General features: G+C 43.4%; 4 protein-coding genes across 5 annotated transcripts in view; all 4 read left to right on the top strand.

The window, feature by feature from the left end:
* kirrel1a (kirre like nephrin family adhesion molecule 1a) overlaps positions 1-2,319 on the top strand; it is a 28,260-nt gene extending 25,941 nt beyond the window's left edge. For both annotated transcript variants that reach the window (XM_086022751.1, XM_086022741.1), the window contains exon 15: positions 895-2,319. In XM_086022751.1, the coding sequence (XP_085878877.1) occupies positions 895-1,560 (666 nt within the window). In that variant the 3' untranslated portion in view covers positions 1,561-2,319. The remainder of the gene's footprint in view (positions 1-894) is intronic.
* A 1,953-nt stretch (positions 2,320-4,272) lies between these two features.
* Positions 4,273-8,155, top strand: ndufs2 (NADH:ubiquinone oxidoreductase core subunit S2). Its single transcript, XM_086016346.1, has 14 exons — positions 4,273-4,440; positions 4,714-4,817; positions 4,890-5,080; positions 5,145-5,265; positions 5,345-5,457; positions 5,525-5,599; positions 5,670-5,747; positions 5,822-5,907; positions 6,352-6,471; positions 6,539-6,668; positions 6,736-6,831; positions 7,627-7,710; positions 7,922-7,979; positions 8,049-8,155. The coding sequence occupies exons 1-14, from the start codon at positions 4,325-4,327 to the stop codon at positions 8,084-8,086; spliced, it is 1,410 nt and encodes a 469-aa protein (XP_085872472.1). The 5' UTR covers positions 4,273-4,324; the 3' UTR covers positions 8,087-8,155.
* A 136-nt stretch (positions 8,156-8,291) lies between these two features.
* On the top strand, positions 8,292-10,500 carry fcer1g (Fc epsilon receptor IgFc epsilon receptor Ig). Its single transcript, XM_086016375.1, has 5 exons — positions 8,292-8,478; positions 9,271-9,362; positions 10,014-10,061; positions 10,140-10,163; positions 10,251-10,500. The coding sequence occupies exons 1-5, from the start codon at positions 8,412-8,414 to the stop codon at positions 10,302-10,304; spliced, it is 285 nt and encodes a 94-aa protein (XP_085872501.1). The 5' UTR covers positions 8,292-8,411; the 3' UTR covers positions 10,305-10,500.
* Positions 10,501-10,572: 72 nt separating this feature from the next.
* Positions 10,573-23,722, top strand: LOC147150973 (nectin-4-like). The gene is made up of 12 exons (XM_086016333.1): positions 10,573-10,677; positions 11,438-11,813; positions 13,862-14,050; positions 14,818-14,985; positions 15,945-16,226; positions 16,302-16,419; positions 19,996-20,150; positions 20,229-20,388; positions 21,024-21,099; positions 21,363-21,413; positions 21,715-21,864; positions 23,166-23,722. The coding sequence occupies exons 2-12, from the start codon at positions 11,747-11,749 to the stop codon at positions 23,526-23,528; spliced, it is 1,779 nt and encodes a 592-aa protein (XP_085872459.1). The 5' UTR covers positions 10,573-10,677; positions 11,438-11,746; the 3' UTR covers positions 23,529-23,722.
* The last annotated feature ends 215 nt before the right edge of the window (positions 23,723-23,937 follow it).

Genomic DNA, 23,937 nt, shown 5'->3' on the forward strand with positions numbered 1-23,937 from the left:
CTCTGAGTCAAGGGCGGTCCTAGGACCGCAAGTTTAGGGCTGCTAAGCCCCTGGCCAGGGAAAATAAATGTTGTACAATTTAACACAATTTCTATGAAGGAAAAGCATAATGCTTTAGGGGGAAAGTCTGTGACGAAATCATTGCTTTTATAAGACGAACATCTTGTAACTCTCCTAATTCCTGAGGCAACGCAAATCATTTTGATAAAGAAGCACCTCTACATACACTTTAACAATATGTATCTTTTTCTGGAGTCAACCAGGCCCCTATAGTGAGTTAAGAAAAATATCAAAAATGGATCTTGGACATGTTAAACACAATAACAGAAATGGACTTTAGTGATATATACCTTGGCTTTAATACTGATCCACGCACATGACGACAGCTAGCTTCTCTCATTCCATTCGAATCAGAGGTCGTGCTATCGCTGACCACCTGAAGCGTTTGCTAGCTTGAAAAAACGTCAGCTAACTACCTAACCACAGTGAGCTAGGATTAGCGAGTGGTAGAAGTTTAAACCTCACACCGCTACTGCATATCGCTGGCGTCAGGCCAAAACTATGCACCTCCATATTAGTCACTTTTCAGGAGAGCCCAAAAATGCCAAGTTTGTTCACCCATTAGCATTGCCTTGTGAAAGGGGGCAAGCCATTTTCAACACTTTAGATTGCTCAGTAATGTGTAAAAATAACACCCACACGTGTGGACTGACTGACTAATAGTATATATTTTTGACAAAAATACAAAATTCACTCAAATGTGACTTATGAGGTTTTGGCCCGACGCCAACGATATACAGTATCACTAGAGGGTGGATTTTTGTTCTGTGCACATTTTTATGACCGACATTGTTGCACTGCATTCGAGAACAATTTTGATTTGTGTTCTCCAAGGATCCCACCAACGGCTACTACAACGTACGGGCTTCCACGCTTGACGAGGGCCGTCCCGCCTCCCGCTCCACCATGCACTACTCCGACTACCGCTCCCCCACCGGTACCCCCGGGGGGGCCGCGTCCATTAGCGGCAGCAGCGCGGGAGGTTCGGGGGCCACGGCCAGCGGCGGAGCCCCGGGCCCGCCCGGCCCCCTCACCTCCCCGGGCCGCCCCCAGGCCTGCTACGACCCGCGTCCCCCTTCCAGACTGTCCCACATCAGCTACGCGCAGTTCAACACTTTCACCCGCGGGGCCCAGAACCAGCAGGCGCCAAGCAACCCGGCCCCCGCCGCCGCCGACTTCCCGGGCGACTGCAGCCTGCTGGACTCCACCTCCCAGCTGGCGTACGACAACTACGGATACCCGTCGCACTACCAGACCTACCGGATGGGCTTCGCCCCATCCAGCCTGGCCCCGCTGGAGGCCGGCCCCTCATATGAGATGTACGGGGTGGGATCGGGGGTGGCTGGTCCTGGGGTCGGCGTGGGCCCCGCGGGTGCCACGCCCGCGGGCTCGGACACGGGACTCGGGAAGTACGGCAGCTCCACTCGCTTCTCCTACACGTCGCAGCACTCCGACTATTCCCACAGCCGACACACACAGAGGATGCAGACTCACGTGTGAAACCGACCTAGCCGCGCGAGAAGTGTCTTAGACATAGCATTGCAGCTAAAACCAACACACACATATTTACACGCACACACCAACACGCCCCCGGCGAAGAGACACGGCACATGCACAGTTATAGAGGAGCGTGCCCGAGAACGGAGACAAAAGTGTGGGCGACTGCACACTGGCCAACGTGTTTGGAAACGGGAGCTCGGGGAGAGCAGACGGCGCAAGTCACAATCACGACGAGGATGACGAGGAAGCGGCCACGACGCAGAGACTTTGGAGCCGCTTTTGGTTTCCAATGACGGACGGCGTCTCCAGCCACGTTTCCACTAAGCAGCACACCTAAAAAGGCAAGACGATCTGCGGTCAATTGATTGGCACTCAGAGTGGTGACTTGCCAAGAAGAAAGAACAGGGAAGGGTTGTGAACCCTGGTGGAAACGCAAAGAGATAAATGTCTGATATGGTACATGTGATTGGGAGAAACCTCAGACAGTGGAAGTCATTTATGGCTGCCATTTTTCATTCAACTTTTCCCGTCATGCTTATTAGTAGGGATGTTCAATACCACTTTTTTTTTTCAGACCGATATCAATGTGAGTATTCTCTGTTGAGTACTCGATACCAAGTGCCGATACCACTACAAGGCTTGAAATAGGGTTATAATAAATACGTTTCAGGTCGCAGTTTGCGAGGTAAAATTTGCATTTTGCACCTCCTCGAAACACATTGAATTGCAAAACTGAGAATCAATAAAATATTCACTGGGCTCATGTCAGCTACCGCGGGTATTTGGAAGTCAAAAGAAGATCTGTGCTACTTAAACCGCGGCAGCTAGCTAGCAACGAGCTTTGGATGGCGACTAGTGCGCCTAAAACACGTTGCGGCGTCTCTCCTCAGCAGTGAGCATCGCCACCGTGGTGGCGAATAATAAACTACTTTTCTGACAAGTGCTATTCTAACAAAGGGATGATGCGAAAAGACAGCAAAGCCATGCTAATTGCTAAGCTAACCGAAGACTGACACGGCTAGTTTAACACCGGAATTAGATGCGTGAGTGATTGAGTCGATTGAGTGATTGAGTTGATTTGCAAAAATGCTCCAAACAAGGAACAAATATTTCGAGGCTTGTACTAGCACTTATGAGACATGACATTTCAATTAACACAATGACAGATAATTCTGAACAAAAACCTGTCTGTCTTTCTGATGCTCATTATAATTCACCAAAGTGTCAAACGGACGCATTGTCGCACTGACTATCGGCAAGGAAGACTTACTAAATATCAAATTTTTTTTTTTTTTTTGCTTTAAATATCGGCGGTTGGTATCCGCATCCTTCACGAGTACCCGATACCTTGAGATTATGCTGGTATCGGTGCGATATCGGTATCGCCCATCCCTACTTATTAGCCAAGGCAAAGCGGTTGTTAGTAGGAGGGTCATCATCCTTTTGCACTGCATCAACAGTATTCATGCTTGGACGTCTCTCATCTATAACTGTCGTCTTTTTAATTTGCACACATGACTAGAGCTTTGTATTCTATTTTTTAACATTACAGAATTATTTTTGTCAATGTCAAACATGAAATGATGTGTATGTATGGACCAAAACTTGGAGGAGTTGTGCCATCAAAAAGGGTATACCAGTGTATAAAAGAAACCTAGTGCCAAGTGTTCATATTGTTCTTCACCGTAGACCATGTAGACCAGTAGATGCAGTAGAAGCTCCTTCTATTGGCGGCTGTTGCTTTACAAACCAGGTGAGGGACCTTGGGTCAGACTTTTTCCTCAGCTTGGGCCTTCCTTCCCCCCCCCCCCCCCCCCCCCCCGAGCTCTAAAACAAAAAAAAGACTGGTGTGGACGGTGAGAAAATACAGACGTGGGGTTTAGAACTGAGTGGCCTTAATCGGGAGAACATTATCGTTTCTCATCGTCTGCCTGCCAAAAGGGCCGGAAGAGAATGTGTATGGAGAGGCTCCATGAAGGCTGTCTACAATATTGACATGTAGTAGTGAGCGTGTGTGTGTGTGTGTGTGCGCGTGTGTGTGACAGAGAGACGAGTCAAGATGGAGTGTGTGGGCATTGGCACGCACAAATTTGTACAGCGTGTTTGTATAGATGTGTGAATGGATACATGCATACTCCAAATGTGCCGCGTCTGACTCATGTGTGCGTGGGACTGTTGTATGCATGTCCATATGTATACAATATGTGCGTACGTGTATGTGAGTGTGTGTTTCAATATACGTCTGTATCATTTCTCTCACGATCTAGTACTTTTATACCTCTGGTAGGACTGTATCCTGTATTCTTGTGTCTTTGGATTTAGAAAACCCCAATGTTTATGTTATTGTACTGTTCCGTAGCAGGAAAAAAAAACTGTTTAAAGTATGTTATCAAACTTGTTTTTTTATTTCGCTACCTTCAATATTTTTTAAAAATGTATGTAATTATTTTTCCACAGTATTACATAAATAAAAGCACTGTTTTTTTAAATAAAAAAAATTAAGTATTCTGTTTTTCCTTGTTTTGACTCTTAGTCTATCGTATGATATAATACATTAGTGTAAAGTAATATTCCTATAAAGGAATACAGTTGTATAAGCGGTATCGATAATGGATTGGTGGAATACAGTTGTGCTAGACCAAATTCTACAGTGTAGTAATGAACATTGCCAGTTGGTGGAAGTCGCGTGCGCTCCTTCGCCGCAAGTGAGCAGCGAAGAAGAAACTTGAAGACGTAACTCGCCCGAGCTGGTTTAACAACCAAGATGGCGGCCACAATGTTGAGGTCGCTTACCAAATTGGGACGTCCTTCAACAAAATTAGTCTTACAGCCAATAAATATTAACATCGGGAGTCCCTGCTGCGCTGTCATTCAAAGCAGGTAAGTCAGTCCGTGCAAGATTTAAAAGTTACATCAGTCGCGTTAGTTTGAGCTGCAAAACTGGATGCACACACAAAAGCTAACGTTAGCAGAATGACCAAATATGCAGAATTTGACCTGTAAACCATACGAATGCACGCAAATAGCCTCGATGGAAATGTCGTATTACGATAACTCATATCGCTTGTTACAGCTACATAACGCCCAACACAAATAGAGGCAGAGCAGCCAATCACTTGACTGCAACGTCGTGACAATTATGTTGGTTATTAGGAAGAAACAGTGGCAGCCAGATGTGGAGTGGACTGAGCAATATGCCGGCGCAGTGATGTACCCCACTGCCATCAATAAGAACTGGACACCACCCCCATGGAATGGTAGCATTTCCGCTCTCTGAAATGGCAAGTTTGCTGACTGCCTATTTTCAAGCGTTGCGTTTGTTTGGCCAGACAAAGATCCTCCGGCCGAGAAGGACGTGTCCAACCTGACCATCAACTTTGGGCCGCAGCATCCGGCCGCTCACGGAGTGCTGCGTCTGGTGCTGGAGCTCAGCGGCGAGTCTGTGAAAAAGTGTGACCCCCATATTGGCTTGCTTCACCGTGGCACGGAGAAACTCATCGAGTACAAGACTTACCTGCAGGTAGGACTCCACGTCAAGTCGTATAGTTCCAGTAAAAACACCTAGCGTCCTCCTTCTGCCCAAGGCGCTACCCTACTTTGACCGCTTGGACTATGTTTCCATGATGTGTAACGAGGAGGCCTACTCGCTGGCTGTGGAAAGGCTGCTCAACATCAGGGCGCCGCCCCGTGCTGAGTGGATCAGAGGTAACACGTAACAGAACGGACCAGTGGCCACTCCATGCGGAATTTGCCAGCCAATAACGCCTCTTTTGCCAAATGATAGTTCTGTATGGAGAGATGACCCGCATCCTGAACCACATCATGGCAATCACCACTCACGCACTTGACATCGGCGCCATGACCCCGTTCTTCTGGATGTTCGAGGAGAGAGAGAAGGTGATGGCTGGAAACAAACTCGATTTGACGCTCCGAAATAATTGACATTTCCAATTCCCTCTCATAGATGTTTGAGTTCTACGAGCGAGTGTCCGGAGCCAGAATGCACGCCGCCTACATCCGACCCGGCGGCGTTCATCAGGTAAGGGAAGCCAATCAAAGTGGAATCGGCGCCCGAGTGCCGGTTGGCCCACTCTTGCGCCGTGTGGCAGGATCTCCCCTTGGGCCTGATGGACGACATCTACGAATGGTGCAAGAACTTCTCCATTCGCATCGACGAAGTGGAAGAGGTGCGCTCTGGCGTCTCGGAGATGTGATGCGACGTCGGCGACGACTCTGAGATGTTTTCTGTCCACTTTTGCAGATGTTGACGAATAACCGCATCTGGAAGAATCGCACTGTGGACATCGGTGTGGTGACCGCGGAGGAAGCCCTCAACTATGGCTTCAGGTTAGGGCGGAACGATTAGTTTTTTTTCACTCTCAATATTGTGATTGTGATTTACTATGCGATTATTTTTTTCAAGGTCCTCATCCCCATGTTTTAAAATACACAAGCAATAACTTATTCTGTATTACAATAAACAACACCAGATTTATTTATCCAGGTTGACCCAAAAAAAAACGTGAATTTTTTAAAATTCATTTGTACATTAGGACGCCATCTACAGGACATAATTTAAAAAAATGAAAATTCCATCATTGTTTCTTAAATGGCATATTTTAAGTTTTCAATTACTATGGATAAATTATTTTTATTCCGTCACTCTTGGAAACCAAAGTGGCTCCAGGTTTTATTGAATTGTTAAAAAGTTCCCGTTTTTTTTGTCACCCTATGCATAAATATTTTGATTCCTTTTTTTTTTTTTTTTTCATGCCCTTGTTCCTCCGCCAGCGGTGTGATGCTGAGAGGTTCCGGCATCAAGTGGGACCTGCGCAAGTCTCAGCCGTACGACAAGTACGACGAGGTGGACTTCGACGTCCCGATCGGGAGCAACGGCGACTGCTACGACCGGTGCGTAAACAACGGGGCGCTCTGCTTCTCCCTCCGGCGCTCCTCAGCTCAAGCTGGTTCTGTGCAGGTATCTGTGTCGGGTGGAGGAGATGAGGCAGTCGCTGCGGATCATGCACCAGGCCATGAACAAGATGCCGGAAGGCGAGATCAAGGTGGACGACGCCAAGGTGGCTCCGCCCAAGAGGTCGGAGATGAAGGTGAGCGGAGCGCAAAGCTCAGCGGAGATGAACCACGTGATGCTGACGTGTGCTTCTTTTTTGCCAGATGTCCATGGAATCCTTGATTCACCACTTTAAGCTGTATACCGAGGGCTACCAGGTCCCCCCTGGGGCCACGTACACCGCAGTGGAGGCCCCCAAGGTGAGGACACTTCAACCACATCACCTCTTTTATCGGTGAAATAAAGATTCACTTTGAGCCCACTCGGCTGGACTAAGAGTTGTGCATGATTCAAGGAAAATGCCCCCCAAAAAAATCCTTGTCTTGCCAGGTTCGATTGCTTTTAATAAATCGATTAATCGGATTCAATTATAATTCCCATCCCTTTATTTCAGTTTGACAGTGTAGAAAATGCGCAAACCTATTTACGAGTCAGTTCCTGGTTTGGTGAGTAACATATCAGAAAACAGGCAAAAATGACGGCCATCGTATTCCAAAGTAAAAGCAATTTTTTTTTTCCGATTCAACACAAAGATGATCGGTCAGCTTAAAAGGAGGACTGCAGAAATTGTGTATTTACTGTTGAGAAGCTGAAATTGTTTGGACATTTTTCAATAGAAGAAGCTATCAAAACGATAAATTGATTAGCAAGTAAATATTAATTAATCAACTGAAGAATATGAACACGGTATTGCTTCCGCTGTAAGTACAACGTCACATGACGCAGGTTCGCAGACTTCCTGTTTTTGCGCCGATCACTTGCATAACTGCGATTTAATGACAGGATGGTTTGAACACAATTTGATCAAGTTCAGGTTGGAATGCAGCACGTTTAGTTCCCTTTTAAATGAAAATTAGCTGAGTTGTTTGGGGCGTCCTCCGACTAGCAAACAAACAGCAAAAATAAATAAATAAAGAAACAAAATCCTTTGCAGTGGTAATAAGAGTTGTGATGTGAACTGCTTACTCGCATTTGTTTGCGCGTGTTGCCTCCAGGGGGAGTTTGGTGTTTACTTGGTGTCGGACGGTTCCAGCAGACCCTACCGCTGCAAGATCAAAGCGCCCGGATTCGCCCACCTGGTACGCGCTTTGAGACCACGCTGAAATATTTAAAAACGCAGCCGCGCTCCACGCGGCGCTTGGTGCTCGAGGCTACGCCGACTTCAGAAAGTACCGACAGTGCCGTTTTTATTTATACACCGTCTGCTCCTTCCTTCCTGCGTTGTTTTTCCATTTAGTTCTTCCAAGTTGCTTATGAAGTGACGACTGTGAATTGTTTTCACTCTTCTAGGCCGCTCTGGACAAGATGGCAAAAGGACACATGTTAGCAGACGTAGTGGCCATTATTGGTAAGCGACATCATCAACATGAGCGCCGTCCTCATCGTCACATACAAATGGTCCGTCTTCTTCCGACAGGCACGCAGGACATCGTGTTCGGGGAGGTGGACCGCTAAGCACGACCCTGCTAGCCTGATGTTGTGTGACAAAATGCCCAATAAATATTTTATGCCCAGAATCAAAAAGAGGACTCTGTCATTTCAACTGTGAGTGAAAAAGAGAGCAAAATGCTTTTGACTTTACTGTGGTTTGGTCTTCAAAAGTGGGAGTGGCCTGAGCAGATCTGAGCCAGATGGACTTCAAGCTCAGACCACAACTTCCCCTCTCAGCGGTGACTTGTTGGTGTTTTTTTGGGGTGGGTTTTTTTTTTTCCGCACTTCGTCATTCTTCAGAGTGCAGTAAGCCCGTTAGGTCATCCTGTGTTTCGGACGCGACAGAACCATGGCCTTGTGGAGCAGGAGCCAACTACTGGCGGCTGTTCCTCTGTGGATGAGTTTTGGTCGGGCTGGTGAGTTGCGGAGGGTGGGCGCTTCGATCGCCGAAAAAAACCAACGTGCGCTAAGAGTGCTCAAGTTGACTTCTGTCCTGTTTTCTTGCCTGCGAAAAGAAGCGGATCCTCTTAGGCGTCGCTGGGGGAGAAAACAGCCACCCGCCGGTCAAAAGTCACAACCGGTCAAAGTTGTTTCAACAAGTCGCGACTATTTCCAAATCCAAGACAAATGTCACCACCGTCATGTGATCGGTCCTCTGAAGAGTTGATTCATTTCCTTTCCGTTTGGACAGAAGACCTAAAGTGTACAAACAAAAACAAAAAAGTTGGGTCAACTAAAAATTGATTTAAAAGTTCGATTAAAAAACATTTTGTTGGGCAATTCAAAATATTTTAGGGTTTGCTGTTGTGAAAATTGGCTTTCCCACATTTCACAACAAACAAACAAGAGTTTTCAGTTATTGTCACCTAATGTAAAGATAAGCAAAAAAATGTTGCGCTTACTCACTTTGTTGCCATAAATATCAATAATTTATCTTTAACCCTCTCCAGGCAAGTGTTGCAGATTCGCAACAACTAATTGCCAATCCGCTAATTAATACACATTCATTTTTTTATAAACCTTTTTTTTTTTTTTTTTTTAACTCAGAAGCACTACTAAACTATTAGTAAAACTTAATTTGAGCCTGAGAGAGTTAAATTGTTCCAACTTAAATTACTGTGGTTTATATTTCACTGCAATGAGATTTAAAAAAAAAAAACAATTAAGGTGCCACAATTGAGTTTCATCACTTCATCTTCTCTTTGTAGCCGCCCTCGCCGAACCCGAGATCTGTTATGTGCTGGATGGCATTCTGTTTTTGTACGGCATCATCCTGACCGCGCTCTACTGCAGACTCAAGGTTGGCATCGCTTTTCCGCCTGTCTTTATCAAAGAGGAAGTCAACCAAAAATGTTCTGTACAACAATATGTTTGCAGGCCAACTAGTCGAAAAACGGCATTCTGATTAATATTGCCTTCGTGGAATGAGAGTTGAAGCAGTAAAATCGACCCGTTTTCGTCCATCTCAGGGGGCGGCCATTTTGCCACTTTCTATCACTGAAAATGACATCACAGTTGTTCAGGGCTCAGGTAACAACCAATGATGGGTCAGGTTCAGAGAACGGGTGAGCCATGATTGGGCATTACCTGAGCCTTCAGCAACGGTGATGTCATTTTCAGTCGAGAGAAAGTGACAAAATGGACGGCCCCAGAGATGGAAAAAAAAGAGCAGATTTTGCTGCTTAATTCATTTTTGGGTTGACTTCCACTTTAATCCATGACAAGTGACGGTCCAAAAAATCGCTGGCAGGTTGGCAGAACTTCGTAAAGTGTGCATCACTTGCGTGTAGTGTGTCAGTGGCTGTGGCTTCACTTCCTGTGTGATTTTGAAAGAAGCCTAAAGATGTTTTTAAAAAAAAAGTGTCGGTACATACAAATGAAGGCGGAAGATGCCGTTTGATGCTTATAAATGATAGCATAACCAGCAATGACTAATATGCGTGACTTGCAGATTCGCACTGCTAAGAAGTATGCAGAGGGGAATGCAGATGGCAAACAGGTAAAATGCAGTGCACATGCACAACTCCTGTGCCATTTTTCACAACTTTTGTTTTCTTTTTTTATCTTCCTCTGATAGAGTGCTCCAGAAGGCATTTACACTGTATGTACACTTTAATTGACACACTTTTCGTGACTGGCACTCAGTAAAAATGTCTGACTTGTTGTGTGTCGCTCATTGTCTTGTCAGGGTTTGACTCCTCACGTCCAGGACACTTATGCCATAATTAACACCAAGAAGTGACAAGGAACGAAGGAGAACACAATCACTGTTTCTATTTTTGAAGCTGCGCTTATTTCAACAGGCTTTTCGTGCAATGCAAATGTGTGACAATTGACAAAGAAAAAGAATGTTGTGTTACTCACTTTTCTAGAATTTGTTCTTAATGATTGTATTGAGGAGTTACGAATAAAAAAAGGAGAGACGTGATTAAATGGCACTTTTTTGGTAGGCTTCTATTTAATTGGACTCCTGGTGCGCACGTCGTCATGACCACTTGGGGACAGTATAACGAGACATACAGACGAGATATACGTGCAGTACTTTGTGAAAGACAATTAAGTTAGCAATTAAGCCTTATCAATATGAGTCTACTTCGCCGAGTATAAAGAGTAAAGTAAGTATAATTTTAATTTGTGTTTCTGCACCGTTCTGGTTCTCTGCATTGTTGGAAGCACCACAACATTAGCTTTAGCATTAGGCTGCATGGCGGGCAAACGTGCATCCATTGACGTGATCTATATATCTTTTAAGTTGATTTCAGTATTAATTTTCCTGAAGTTATCTGGCGAAAATTCACTCATCTATGGCCAACATGATGTGAAACACATTTCAGCATAATAAAGATCACCGTTTGAAAACTACAATGAATAGTCTATTGAAATTGAATGCAAACATATGTGAAGGTCTCCTTTTAGTAAAGTAAAATGTACAAATGTCAAGTAAAATACAGTAAATGTAGTACCACACCAAATAAGGGTATGTAATTACTTGCTGACATTTTTACAATAGAAACTAGCACAATATAGGCAAGTTTTGAATTTGGGTGAGGAGTTACTTGGAGAGAAGGCAACAGTTTGCGAAGATGGCTGGATGTACAGTAATCCAGAATGCTTGGACATCCTGTGTGGCATCCCACAGGGGTCAGTGCTTGGACCAATGTTATTTATAAATGACCTTTGCGATGTATGAAAATCATTGAAATGCATCCCAAATTGTATATATGTTTTTCCCCTCTTGAAGAGTGGATAAACGGCCTATAAGCATTTTGTGAAAAATTAGAAATACAGAGAAAAAAAATCAGCGAATATATGAAGAGGTCGACTGTACTGCTCAAATACACCAAAAGGTGGCAGATTTATTGGCCTTTCTGGTAGCCAGTTTTTGCCTCCGGCGTGAGCAAGTAAAGACGAGAGCAGAGAAAAATCCAACCGTCAACGGGCCTCCGCCAAACCGGAAAGTTGACTTGTGGGAAGGGAGGTGGAAGCACAAGTGTACACTTAATGCAAACAGGTGTATCCCTGACAGGTGAGCCTTTCTGCTCTCACCATGTGTGTGACAAATCACCACAGAAATTGGACTGAGTCGTAGGACTTTTGCTTTATACAGTGTTCAGTAGTATGGCTGCGTTCAACAGCTTAGACTGATGATTTGTCGGCTCAAGCGGTGCAGCAACTGTTGGGAGGATGACATCCTGGCTCAGAGGACTCTTGCTGACTGACTTGCTGTGTCTCGTGGTCCCATGGATCTCCGGTAAGAAGTATTTTTTATGCTTTGTCGCAGGATCCTTGTGTCCTCCTCCTCCAGGCTATTGAACATGCAGTCTTATTATACGCAAACCAAGTATGTCCACAAAAAAGCTTATTTCACCTCATCATCAAAGATGCACAATAAAAAACCTGCGCTCGGGAAGTCTGGGAGAAAACACACCTGTGTGGAGTAACCTTTCCAAACAGGCCAAGAAAAAACAACAGTGGCATGCTGCTGCCTGACTTATCAGGAAAAACAGGTTGCTGTTGATCCATTTTTTTTAAATAGTGTAGAAATAAAACAAAGAAGCAATATCTCACTAATCACACTATATACATACTGTGTGTTGATATCAGCATGTTTCCTTGATTTCTGAGGGATACGGGGATCAAAATCAGGCTTACATCTATGAAGGCGGGCAAAATTTTACTTACATACTTCCTAATCAGATGTATAACAAAAATGCTGTTTTAGATATGGACAAAATATGTGCAGACGTGCAAAATACGTGCTCTTAATGTATTTCATTTTTTATAATACATTTCTCAATGCATGTATAAACAATCCTAACCCAACAGCAAATGGTTTGAAGCGAACAAAATAACCACATATTGTGATTCATTTTTTTTTTCCATCGCAAAGCATCTTGCAAAAAAAAGACCATTCAAGGACGGCACAAAACGGCGGAACAGCAACTCAACATTTAGTGCAAAAACTCATTTTGTGCATTTTTTCCTCAAAAATAAACTCACTCAAAGTTTTCATTGATTATTGATTATGCTATGTTTGTCCTGCATATCTTTCCAAATCTGCAAACAAAAAAATAGAACTACTCACTTTAGTGTGAGTGCAACTAAGATATCTCTGCCATCTAGTGCTGATTGGTGAAATTACAACTTCAAACTACAATCAACCCCTGCATATTGGCAGCTAGGATTTCCATATTCACACTTTAAAAAAATGTTTTTTTTCAATATTTTTTGATATTTTGGATGTTTTCCCCTCATTTCCACTGTCCTTCGTGGAAAACGTACAGTGAATGTTTATCAGCGTTTTTTGAAGAATTTCTTTGGTTTGTAAAAAAAAAAAAATAATAATAATAGCATTTTCCCCCCAAAAATGTTTAATAATTTGGGGGTGTGGGTTATTAATCAAGGGGCCAGGCACAGTGTGGCCGCGGGCTGCCAGTTGCCCACCCATTCAAAATTCCCCGCCCCCTCCAAAAAAACCCATCAGATTTCAAAATATAATGCAGATTTTAACGTAGCTATTATTTGGTCAGAGGAGACCCACATTTTTCCCACATCATGTCTTCTCTATGGACACGATGAGGCAATGTGCCGCTGGTGGATTCCACAGCGGGCCCGAGACTGATCGGGGACGAAATGCATGAATCACAGCCCCTCGCTTGACGCATGCTGTCTCGTTCTCACCGCAGCGTTGTGAATCATCGCTTTGTTCACATGACCCAAGAGTTGAATTTGTATTCACCGTCTGAAAATATGACACCAATCTAATACCAAGCAAATACAAGGTCACAAATCTTCAATACGGATACTTCGGAGCAATCAAGGTGGATTCATCTTCTTTTTTTTTTTTTTCTTCCTTCCTCACTCCAAAATAAACTTATGCAGTGTGTGTTTGGGTTTCCAGGTTCATGTGACATCTGATCTGCGCAGCAACGACATTTGTAAACACACACGACACACTGTGGCTGTCATTTCCCGCGTCCGTCGTTAATTCTCGCCGTGTCCAGACACGATGCGCTATGACAGGTTGTCTCGTGTAACTTGTCAAGCGACATAGCTTCGCTTGTACTGAGAGCGCAAAGTTGCTCTCTGGTTCCGCTTGTTCCCAAGGCAAGCGGGCTTGTGGACAAAAATATCGGGACACCTACAAGCAAAGGCCTTCTCTGCTGGCCTAAACACCATCAGAATCAATGACATACATTTACAAAGCAAATTCTAATATTTGCTCCACGAAGCTACGTTCTATTCTGTTCATTTTGTAGCGTTACTCTCAAAAAGCCACTGTGTGGTTCTTTGTTGCAGTGGCTCGAGGAGAATTTGTCCAACGGCCCCCGAATGACTCCATCTACTCCCTGGCTGAAAAGGAGACGGTCCTGCCCTGTCGCTTCAAGCCTCAGGAAATGGAGTTGGTGGTGCAGGTCACATGGTACAAGGAGACCCCCGATGGCTGGGAGCAGATCATCACAGCTCACCACATGGACGGCCAGACTGGTAGTTACATGAGCAATGAGATGAATGCACCACAATGAATACAGAGTAGGCTTGAATGATTTTGGAAAATAATTTAATTGTGATTCCCCCCCCCTCAATATTGAGATTAAACATGCGATGATTTTTTTCAAGGCCCACCTCCCATGTTTTGGGGTTTTTTTTTTAACAAATGCGAGCAATTAATCTCCATTACAATAAACAATATCAGATTCATCATACATATATGTTTTGGTCTTGTAGGTTAGGCTAAAACTAAAATAAAGGCAAATGGAGCATGAATATGAAAGAATAAAATTATTAACGTACTAAACACTTTGACTTAAGTAAGCATTCACTACAACTACACTTCAACTTTTAGTGTTTCATGAAACAGTATGTAAACATGTGACCCTCTCTTATTAAAGTGGAAGTCAACCCAAATGTACATTTTTTTAAAATATATTCTATGCAGGCCCACTAGTTGAAATAAGGCATTCTGATTAATATTGCGTTTGTGGAATATGAGTTTAGCAGGAAAATATAGCCATCTCAGGGGGCGACCATTTTGTCACTTCTCTCAACAGAAAATGGAATTGAATTTGCTCAGGGCTCAGCTAATAACCAATCATGGCTGAGTATCCTAATTCTGCAAAGTGCTCTGTGGCCCCGCCCCCCTTTGCACCCTTGCTCTGCACTTCGGCTAAGCCCGCATCCATTTATTACAATAAATCTGTGGTCTGTGTTTTTTTTTCTTCACAATAAGGTGAAATACTATTCCTTGTTTACAGCTTTCGGAGCGTGGTCTGGCCGAGTGCGATTCAACAGCAGCATCCCCACCGAGGACTCGTCTCTAGTGCTCTTCAGCACAGACGTCTCACACGAGGGGCGCTACAAGTGTCACGTCAACTCCTACCCTTTGGGAAACTTTGACCAAATAGTGACGCTCATGGTCTGGAGTGAGTTTGCCAATACAAAAATGGAATCAAATGAACAGCACACAATCAGCAACATAGCAGGTCCAATGGCAAAGAGTCTTTGAGGGAGACTGGGACTTTGAGTAAAACTCTGAGTAGTCACACAGGTGATAGGAAGGAGTCGTCCAGGGTTGCGATTGGTTGAGAGGGTGCAGCCACGGAGAATAATGACACAGGTGAAAGCTCGTCAGTGGGTTGATTAGGTGGACAAAAAAAAACAAAAAAAAGCACAGGATTCTAAACATCAATTCTCTCACAAAACAACAGCAAAAACGTTATTTCATTTAGGAATTCCACACTACTGTTGCAATGTGAATATTAACATTTTTATACGTATTGTAATAAAGGCTCCAAAGGCGTCAAAATCAATCAATCATCAAATTAATCGTCAACTATTTTGTTTGTCTTTTTTTTCTAACGTTGAAGCAAAAAAATAAAAAAATAAAATAGGACAAGAAAAACAAAACCAGAAAGGGTAGTTTAAAATGAAAGGAAAGCAAAACAGACACACCTTCACATGCTCGAAAGGGCATACAGTATATTTTTAACTGAACTACAACAACACTGGATTTGGTGGCCAGTTTTGAATTGATGTGGAGCTATTTGTAGTCAAGTCAAAAGGCAAAAGGGAGAGAGAGAAGAAGTCAGTCAGGCCAAAATCCAGATGTCAGGGTGTTCAGGCAGCTGAAGTTTTAAAATCAAGATGAGAATAATTTAATTCAGACGAAGCTAAACAATGATTAAATGTCAGAAATGTGATGTTGAAATGGATAAAAGGCTTATTTTTCAATGAATTCAATTGAAGCGTTGTGTTTTAAGATTAGCACTCCTGCAGTTCACTTCAGAGGTGCCTTCATTGACCACAAAACACATATTTGAAGTATTGGAACTGCGGCTGATGCACAACTTTCGAAATGCTTGACATTGTGCTTCTCCTGCAGCCATTCCGATCTCCTCCGTGGATCCTGTGATTCTGGTTGAGGGGCAGTCGTATCGGCAGGCGGCGTCGTGCCGCTCTTTGGCCCGCCCGCCGCCACAGCTGTCGTGGGACACCGAGCTGCACGGTCAGTCCACCAACCGCTCCTGGGCCAACGGGGCGGTCACCACCCACTTCTCCTTGCACCCTCTGAGGAAAATGAACGGGAAGAAGTTGGATTGTCTGGTGTGGCATCCCGCTCTCACAGCGGGCCCGCGTCGGCACCGAAACAAGCTGGTCGTGCACTGTGAGTGGGATCGCAATTGGCTGACCAAATGGGGTTCCAAACATCGCTCAGCCGGCAATCGCTCATCTCTCCTAGTTCCTCCCGATTCCGAGGTGACGGGCTACAACGGGGACTGGTATGTGGGCCTGGAGCATGCGGCCCTGACGTGCCTGAGTGGAGGAAACCCCAAACCGCATCAATTCACCTGGGCCAGGTACAATTCGACCTGCCAAAATAAAGGCTGTCTGTCTGTTGACTAAGTGTCTGGTCAGTTACTTTTCCAGTAACTCCCAGCGTGGTTACGCCTTGACATCAACATTAGCATATAGCCGTTGCGTTGAACCCGGCTTACTCGAGTCATCAGGGTGTGACTAATGCTGTTAGGTTTCAGAGAAAAACAACATGTGTCACCTTCAGTCAGCGGTGTCAACGTGTTTTTATTGCGTGCACCGTCGTAGTCATCATCACGCTTGTCAATGTTTAATCGCGATGTGTGCAATCGCGCTTTGGTGCCTACTTTGGGTTTTCATGGGGAAAGTCTAACCAAACATATTTTTTTCAAGAATGTGTTCTAAGCAAGCCCACTAGTTGAAACAAGGCATTCTGATTAATGTTGCATTTGTGGAATAAGAGTTAATCCACCCGTTTTGAACCATCTCAGGGGGTGGCCATTTTGTCACTTCTGTCGACTGAAAATGACATCACAACTACTCAGTGCTCTGGTAAAGACCAATCACGGCTGACCTGTTTTCTGAAGCTGAGCCATGATTGGTCGTCACCTGAGCCCTGAGTAACTGTGATGTCATTTTCAGTCGACAGAAATGACAAAATGGCCGCCCCCTGAGATGGCTAAAAACGGGGAGATTTTGCTGCTTAACTCATATTGAACAAACGCAATATTAATCAGAATGCTGTGTTTCAACTAGTGGGCCTGCTGGGAAAATATTCTTGAAAAAAATGTTCTTTGAGTTGATTTTAATGCTATGAACCCTCTATCAGGTTCATAGCGGTACAATAAATGATTAAAATCCCACCCAAAAATCGTGCTTATTATTGGTGTACTACTTCTATTCCGTGTTACGCTGTTCTTTTAGTCTTCAAAGTTTGTAACTATTCCATTTTAGAGATTTGTTCACATACATAGACATTTATTTCATATTTTTGAAGAAAATGTGAATCCTATAGCTCAGAAACATGATCATGAAAAACTGAGATCTCTTTTGGATTCCACACCCAAAAATGAGGTCAAGTAAGACCTAAGTCAGCAAATATTGTGTTCCCTGGTGTAATATTATGTAACATTTCCTTTTTTGTGGTTTACAACTCGATTGAAGTTACCTGATGGCAGTGTGCGTTGAGTTTGAACGGTATAAATTATATGATCCCGATTGCTGATCGCAATTAATCTCAGGTTGATCACGGTAATTAGCTCTGTGCATTTACTCGATCAAACATGGCAGAAATGTGTATCACAAGGGACAACAGTCAACAGAGTCAAACTTTTCCTGCCTAAGTTTAGTTTACGTAGCGTGGCGCAGAAAAGATCTGTCTGAGTCTATCTTAGTTTTGTTAGTTTCTATCATATGTTAATAAAAGAAACCTGTGATGGAGCGGAATAGCTCGCACTTGCAGTCTGGCCCCAGTGATTTTTTTTTTTAATCGTTGTTTGTAAGATCAACACGCCTAGCATAAAAACTCGCAAACAAGACCGTCAGCCTCCGGACTCACGCACACGTGGCGGGCCAAACCTGTTGGCTTTGTCAATAACAAGTTGTCTGGGTGAAGCAATCGCTGGTGGCACGCCATCGTGTTTGTGCTTGTGTAGATGGAAGGCGGAGGGAAAGGGAAAGGTAGCCCAGATTATGGACGGAACTGAAAGAGTTCCGCGAGAGGGCTGATGAGGAAGAGGAACAGAGTGGATGAAGTCATTGAGTGTCTCAAAATGAGGGAAATGCTCACTCGATGAGTAAATGTTATATAAAAAGGCCCCTATCTATCTATCTATCTATCTATCTATCTGTCTATCTGTCTGTCTGTCTGTCTGTCTGTCTGTCTGTCTGTCTGTCTATCTATCTATCTATCTATCTGTCTGTCTGTCTGTCTGTCTGTCTGTCTGTCTGTCTGTCTGTCTGTCTGTCTATCTATCTATCTAGCGTCACACTAGCTAGCTAGCTAACTATCTATCTATCTATCTGTCTAGCGTCACGCTAGCTAGCTAGCTAACTATCTATCTATCTATCTATCTATCTATCTATCTATCTATCTATCTATCTATCTATCTATATTTTAGATTAGATTTTTGTTTTGATAGCAGTTATTTCACGTTTGCCCCTTTTGCCCCGTCTGCTCGTTTTGTGTCCGTCTCCACCTGTCTGGTCAGCCCTGTTCCTTGCATCAAGCAATCAGCTCGCTCCGGCCACTCCTGTCATATCCAGGTGTACCTCGTTGTCCGTTTGCTTGCACGTATTTAGATCCCTGAATTCTTTCGGTCTGTGGTGCATCATTGTTTCTGTTGTCTTTATAAGTCATGTAGCTTTTGTCATGTCATGTTTGCTGTAGTGGAGTGTGTTTTGTTTCCTTGTGTTTCTTGATTTATTGAGACTTTTTTTGGGGGGGTAAAAAAAATTTTTTAGAGGTTATTTCTTCTCCCGTGCTTCTCTGCGTTTGGACTCTGCAACTTTCACCATCAGCACCATACAATAGTTTTCTTTGATGCTATTAAATAATCTTGAATTGAATCTTATTTTGCTGACTTGAACTCTTTACTCATATCTTTGTGAATATATTCCAAAATTAAACGAATACATTTTTGTGGGAGGTCCGCTGATAGTGTAGTGGTACACACGCCTGAGTTGTGTGAGGGCAGCGTGGGATCGATTCCCGCTCAGTGACAGTGTCTATGTGTGCCCTGCGACTGGCTGGCGACCAGTTCGGGGTGTAGTCTGCCTTCGCCCATTAACGGCTGGGATAGGCTCCAGCAACTCCCCGCGACCCTGTATAGGATAAGCGGTTTGGAAGATGACATGACATGACATTTTTGTGGGACAGGGCCAAGTGGATATAAAAAGTCTACACACCCCTGGCCATTTACCAAAGTTTTGCGACGTGAAGTAAAAATAAACAACTGAAATAATGTGGTTGCACAAGTGTCAAATGGAATGTGGCTGTGTTCAGAATTTACCAATCACATTCACGCGTATGTTCAGCGGGTGTCAGCACACATCTGACACCATTTAAAGTGCCTCTGAGTTATCTCAAATATATTGCAGCTGTTCTGGAAGTCTCTCCAGACATTTCTTTTGTTTTCTAGCAGAAGCCTGAAAGTTTTGTAGGCTACTCGCACTCGAGATTTGTTATGGTGTATGAGTTTGAATGCGATAGGCCAATTCTAAACACAGCCAGAGTCCAGTTTTAAGAGGATGTGCACACCTTTGAAACCATAATATTGCATTTAACTCTAGAACAATAACGTTAAAATTAGTAACACCATCACTAACCTCACATACATTTAACCTGATATAATATCCCGGATAAAATTCCAGTTTTCATCAATTTATGTAAAAGTACTCCACTGTATGCCAAATTGGAAGTTGTCTTCTTTAATTTCCCAATGCAAAATATCACATTCACTTTCGATTGAGTGATTCTTGTCCAAATGTTTGAAATGATTTACCTTACAGAATCAGACACATGGGAATAAAATAAAACAAGAATTTTGTCACAGGTGAAGATACACAAGTGACGGCTTGTTTTAATGACTTTGTTATTTGGTGTCATGTTGTGTTTGCAGACACGGTGAGGCTTTGCCCGAGGGTTTGATCCTTCACCCCAACGGAACGCTGGAGTTCCGGCGCCCACTCAGCCTATCCGACAGCGGCACCTACCAATGCGTGGCGAGGAATGAGGTCGGCGTGGGCGTGGGGGAGATGGAGATTTTCGTGTCAGGTAGAGGTCGAAACTCGAGCCTTTGACGCTCCCCATCCTCCGCCCAGTTCCGACCACTTCCGGCTTTCCCCGCTGCAGAGTTTCCCGAGAGGCAGATGACGTCGGAGAAGACGACGATGGTCGTCGTGGGGGTCATAGCGGTGGGGCTGCTCCTCTTGATGCTGGTCATCATCATCACTGTCACCTGTCACCACAGGAAGAAGAACAAGAGGCTGAAGAGGGAACTGACCGAGAAGAGGTAGGGAGCAGGGTGACAAGAGTTTGGGATTTTTCAGTATAGTTCCTTTTTATTTGGGATTGACTTTTTGAAATTCAATTATTAAAGCAGATTCGTTTGGTTTCATTTTTCAAAAGGCTTTTTTTTTGTCTAGTTTAGATTAGTTTTAGAATTAGTTTTAGTTTAGTTTATGCAGTATTTGGCAAGTGCAAAATAAAAAAAAAAAGTAGTATTGGTAGTAAAGTAAACTACAAATCTCAAACAACTGTATCACCTTTCTTTTTTTGGACGCATGGACACCATTACCAAAATAAATACATTTAAAATTAACCCTGAAGGGTGATGTATGATTATTAATTAATTGGCAAAGACGAAAAGGAAGGACATTTTCTTTATAATTAGAGTTAGTGTTAGTTAGTTTGCGAAACATACAATGCAGTTTCAGTTAAATTTCTTTTTTTTTTAAAGATTTTTTGTTTTCATTAATTTTTTTTTGTTCAATTCCAGTTGTAGTTATTTTATTAATTTTCCTGAACTATAATAACGTTGGTAAGGATCAATAATCAAATAGTACACACAAGATAATGGGATTAATACACTATCCAGTGAGTGTATAGAAATGTGGATCTCATTGGACCATCTTTTATTTTGCACAGGGAGGAAATCAGCACTCTGTCCTGGCAAGCGTCTTTGAGGAGGATGAATTCAGTCAGCACAGATGCAAGAGGAGCGGTACTGAATTCTTCTCTCTCCCCCACAACACAGAACAAACATGATCCCGCTTTTGTCATCTGTCTGCGCGACCCAGTTCTGCCGAGGAGACAAAACCGGCAGATTTAGTCCGTGACTCTTTGTCAGACATGAAATGAAGACATAATGAAGCACTCGGGATGAGACGGGTTTGTCTCACTTGAGAAAACGGCAAAGTTTGACGTGGGAAGTTTCAGCAAGTTTGCGCGCAAGTATAAAAGTCTGTCTGCTTCCTGTCTTTGTAGACGGAGGAGAGCATCCCGCTGAGGGTGGAGGGAACCTTGTCCTCCCTTGGGGTCAGTCTGCTCGCCGCATTGATCAAACTGGATACTCGTTTTATTCCTGTCTCTGTCTCTGAGCGTAGATGGAAGCACTCAAAATTGTCATATTCCAGACAAAACATATATATATATTTATATATTGCATGACAAGAGTCCCTTGTTCAGTTCCCTTTACGCAGCGCCCCTTGAATAAAACACAGTTAGCAAATCATCTTCAATTCACTCAGCTTGCTGCAAAAAGAGGAACTTGTGACCACTGACAATGCAGGCTGCTAATCTGCCACTTGCTATCGGCGACTGTTTCCTGTGCTGAAAGGAGCTGGCCCCCAGCCGTGAGAGCCGCTCGACTATCTTGGGTGAGAGGTTGGGAGAAGGGGAAGGAGGAGGGGGAGCGTACGACTACATGGGTCGGCCGGTCCTGCTCAACTCGCAGAAGGCCAGAGAGAGCCTCTTAGATCACGATGAGGTGAGCGAAACACCGCATGACTGTACGTAGCGCTCATTTGGTACAAGATAATGACTTCTAAATCGGGCTGGGGCATTATAATAATCATAATAATCATCTGGATTATTTTTGACTGATGTTGAAATCACGATTATTCACTGTTTTCACTCGGCTACTCATCGCACAACCCGATGCTCATTTGTCCCAGCGTGTTGAACATTTTATTCTTGAACACTCTTGTTAAGTACAAAATAACCATGTAATTATCATGTGGAATTCAAGCCTCTTGCATTGTCATTCTACTGCATCCACACCTTTGGTGCATTGCATTTGAGCACACATTCAAACTGTGGATAAGCATCTACTCTGTCTATTTATAGTATTTATTTTATTTTGTTTTGTTGTTCTATTTTGATTTTCACAAGTCTTGGGACTTACTTGGCTAACCTGGGACCTAGTGTGGTATTTTATGCCATATCATGTGAAAATGCGTGTTGATATGACAATGAAAATTCCTTGAATCCTTGAAAACTGTTCTTTAAATACAGCGTGAAAGAACACTCAGAAAATAAATTAGTAATAAAGTTAGATGAAAAATAAATACCAATAAGATAAGAGAGGAAGATAGTTGCAATTAAGCTCTATTAAATAATATAACTAGTTTGTCAAGGATTGGGACAAATATGTGCCTTTGGGCATTTTTATATTACATGTGTGTTTGTGTTCCTACCATGGTTGTGTGTGAGTACTCATTATTTGAAGGAAAATCCCTCCTGGAGCTCGATGCTAATTTTCAGTTCACGTCAATGGACTTATACAGTGACTTGAGCATTAGCACCGGCGATGTTTTAAAAAATGAAACATGTCTTGTATTTAAATAGTTAATGTTTGTAACGGTAATTTCTATTTGTTGTGTGTTTTGATTTTTCAATAAACTCCGGGTTGTCATTAAACAGTTCACACAGAGGCAGAATCACGTAACGTCACGCACTTGTAAGATGGTGCATTCTGGGTACTTTCATAACATCGGGATCGTGCACTCCCACCGGTCGGCACATTTATTTATTTTTTTTAATTTTCATTGATTATAATGTTTTTAAGATCAAAAATTGAAATCATATTTAAATTTCGATTAATTGCCCAGCCCTACAATATCTGTATCAAAAATTCTACTTTTGCACTTACTACAAAAAACTAATTTGAAAACTCCAACCCAAATATACAGTAAATAGCTCTTGCAGTGCAAATTAAGAATGACTGCCTGAGTTGCACTTGTACCTTCAGTACATTAAATAACGGTATATTTGTGTCTTTGTCTGTAGCAGGGAAATAGCCTTCCTTGCCGCCTCCCGACACCGTTGGCCATCAAGACCGCCGACACGCTCAGACAGCAAAACGAGGAATGTTCAAGGCCAGGCAGCTCCGTCAGGTCTCTGCGCCACCCCTCCCCGAGCTACAGCACTCCCTCCGTGACCGACAACGACGACGAGGTGGACGAAGGCCTCGGGGGTCCCGCCAGCCGGGAGCATCCTGACGACCGGGAAAGCCACAGCAGTCTCTCCCAGGCGTCTGAGGCGCACTGCCACAACCAACTCATAAATAACACCAAGAGGCTCAAACCGGAGATAAGCCACAACATGGTTAGCCCGCACGCCTCCCTGGTGCACAAGGTCCAGATTGTGTAGGAGGAGGATGCTCACAACTCGCAAAGAAGACATTCATTCGTAAAAACTGCAAAGTGTTTTAAAGACAAGTCCACAACAAACTTGTACTGGACTTAAGCAAATGCAGATGTCGCATTTTGATGAAAGGATGTGCACCTTCTGTTACAAATATGTGCCATGGCAAGAACTCCAAATACAGTAAATATGAAGTATTATTCTGTCTCACACCTGTACTTTAGTTTCTCTAATCGTATATTTTCCTCCCAGCACTAAGAATATATTTGAATGTAATTTGTCTAAAAACTTTTTTTTGCCCACATGGCACTTTCTTACTTTGGTATGCTCCTTCTGTTACAAATATATGCCGTAGCAAGAACCCCAGATAGTACTTCAAATGTTCTCCCCTAAGAAAATATTTGAAAAGAATTTG

This window comes from Filicampus tigris, chromosome 2 (genome assembly GCF_054856515.1).
Source record: "Filicampus tigris isolate MCC_2025a chromosome 2, RoL_Ftig_1.0, whole genome shotgun sequence".
Classification (NCBI taxonomy): Eukaryota; Metazoa; Chordata; class Actinopteri; order Syngnathiformes; family Syngnathidae; genus Filicampus; species Filicampus tigris.

Bases quoted from the DNA above. Each gene is read 5' to 3' on its own strand.
- ndufs2 (XM_086016346.1), top strand. From the start codon at position 4,325: ATGGCGGCCACAATGTTGAGGTCGCTTACCAAATTGGGACGTCCTTCA. The intron at 5,266-5,344 runs GTAACACGTAAC...GCCAAATGATAG, and splicing joins CCGTGCTGAGTGGATCAGAG to TTCTGTATGGAGAGATGACC. The intron at 5,748-5,821 runs GTGCGCTCTGGC...CCACTTTTGCAG, and splicing joins GCATCGACGAAGTGGAAGAG to ATGTTGACGAATAACCGCAT.
- fcer1g (XM_086016375.1), top strand. From the start codon at position 8,412: ATGGCCTTGTGGAGCAGGAGCCAACTACTGGCGGCTGTTCCTCTGTGG. The intron at 8,479-9,270 runs GTGAGTTGCGGA...TTCTCTTTGTAG, and splicing joins GATGAGTTTTGGTCGGGCTG to CCGCCCTCGCCGAACCCGAG. The intron at 9,363-10,013 runs GTTGGCATCGCT...CGTGACTTGCAG, and splicing joins CGCTCTACTGCAGACTCAAG to ATTCGCACTGCTAAGAAGTA.
- LOC147150973 (XM_086016333.1), top strand. From the start codon at position 11,747: ATGACATCCTGGCTCAGAGGACTCTTGCTGACTGACTTGCTGTGTCTC. The intron at 14,986-15,944 runs GTGAGTTTGCCA...CTTCTCCTGCAG, and splicing joins AGTGACGCTCATGGTCTGGA to CCATTCCGATCTCCTCCGTG. The intron at 16,420-19,995 runs GTACAATTCGAC...TTGTGTTTGCAG, and splicing joins CATCAATTCACCTGGGCCAG to ACACGGTGAGGCTTTGCCCG.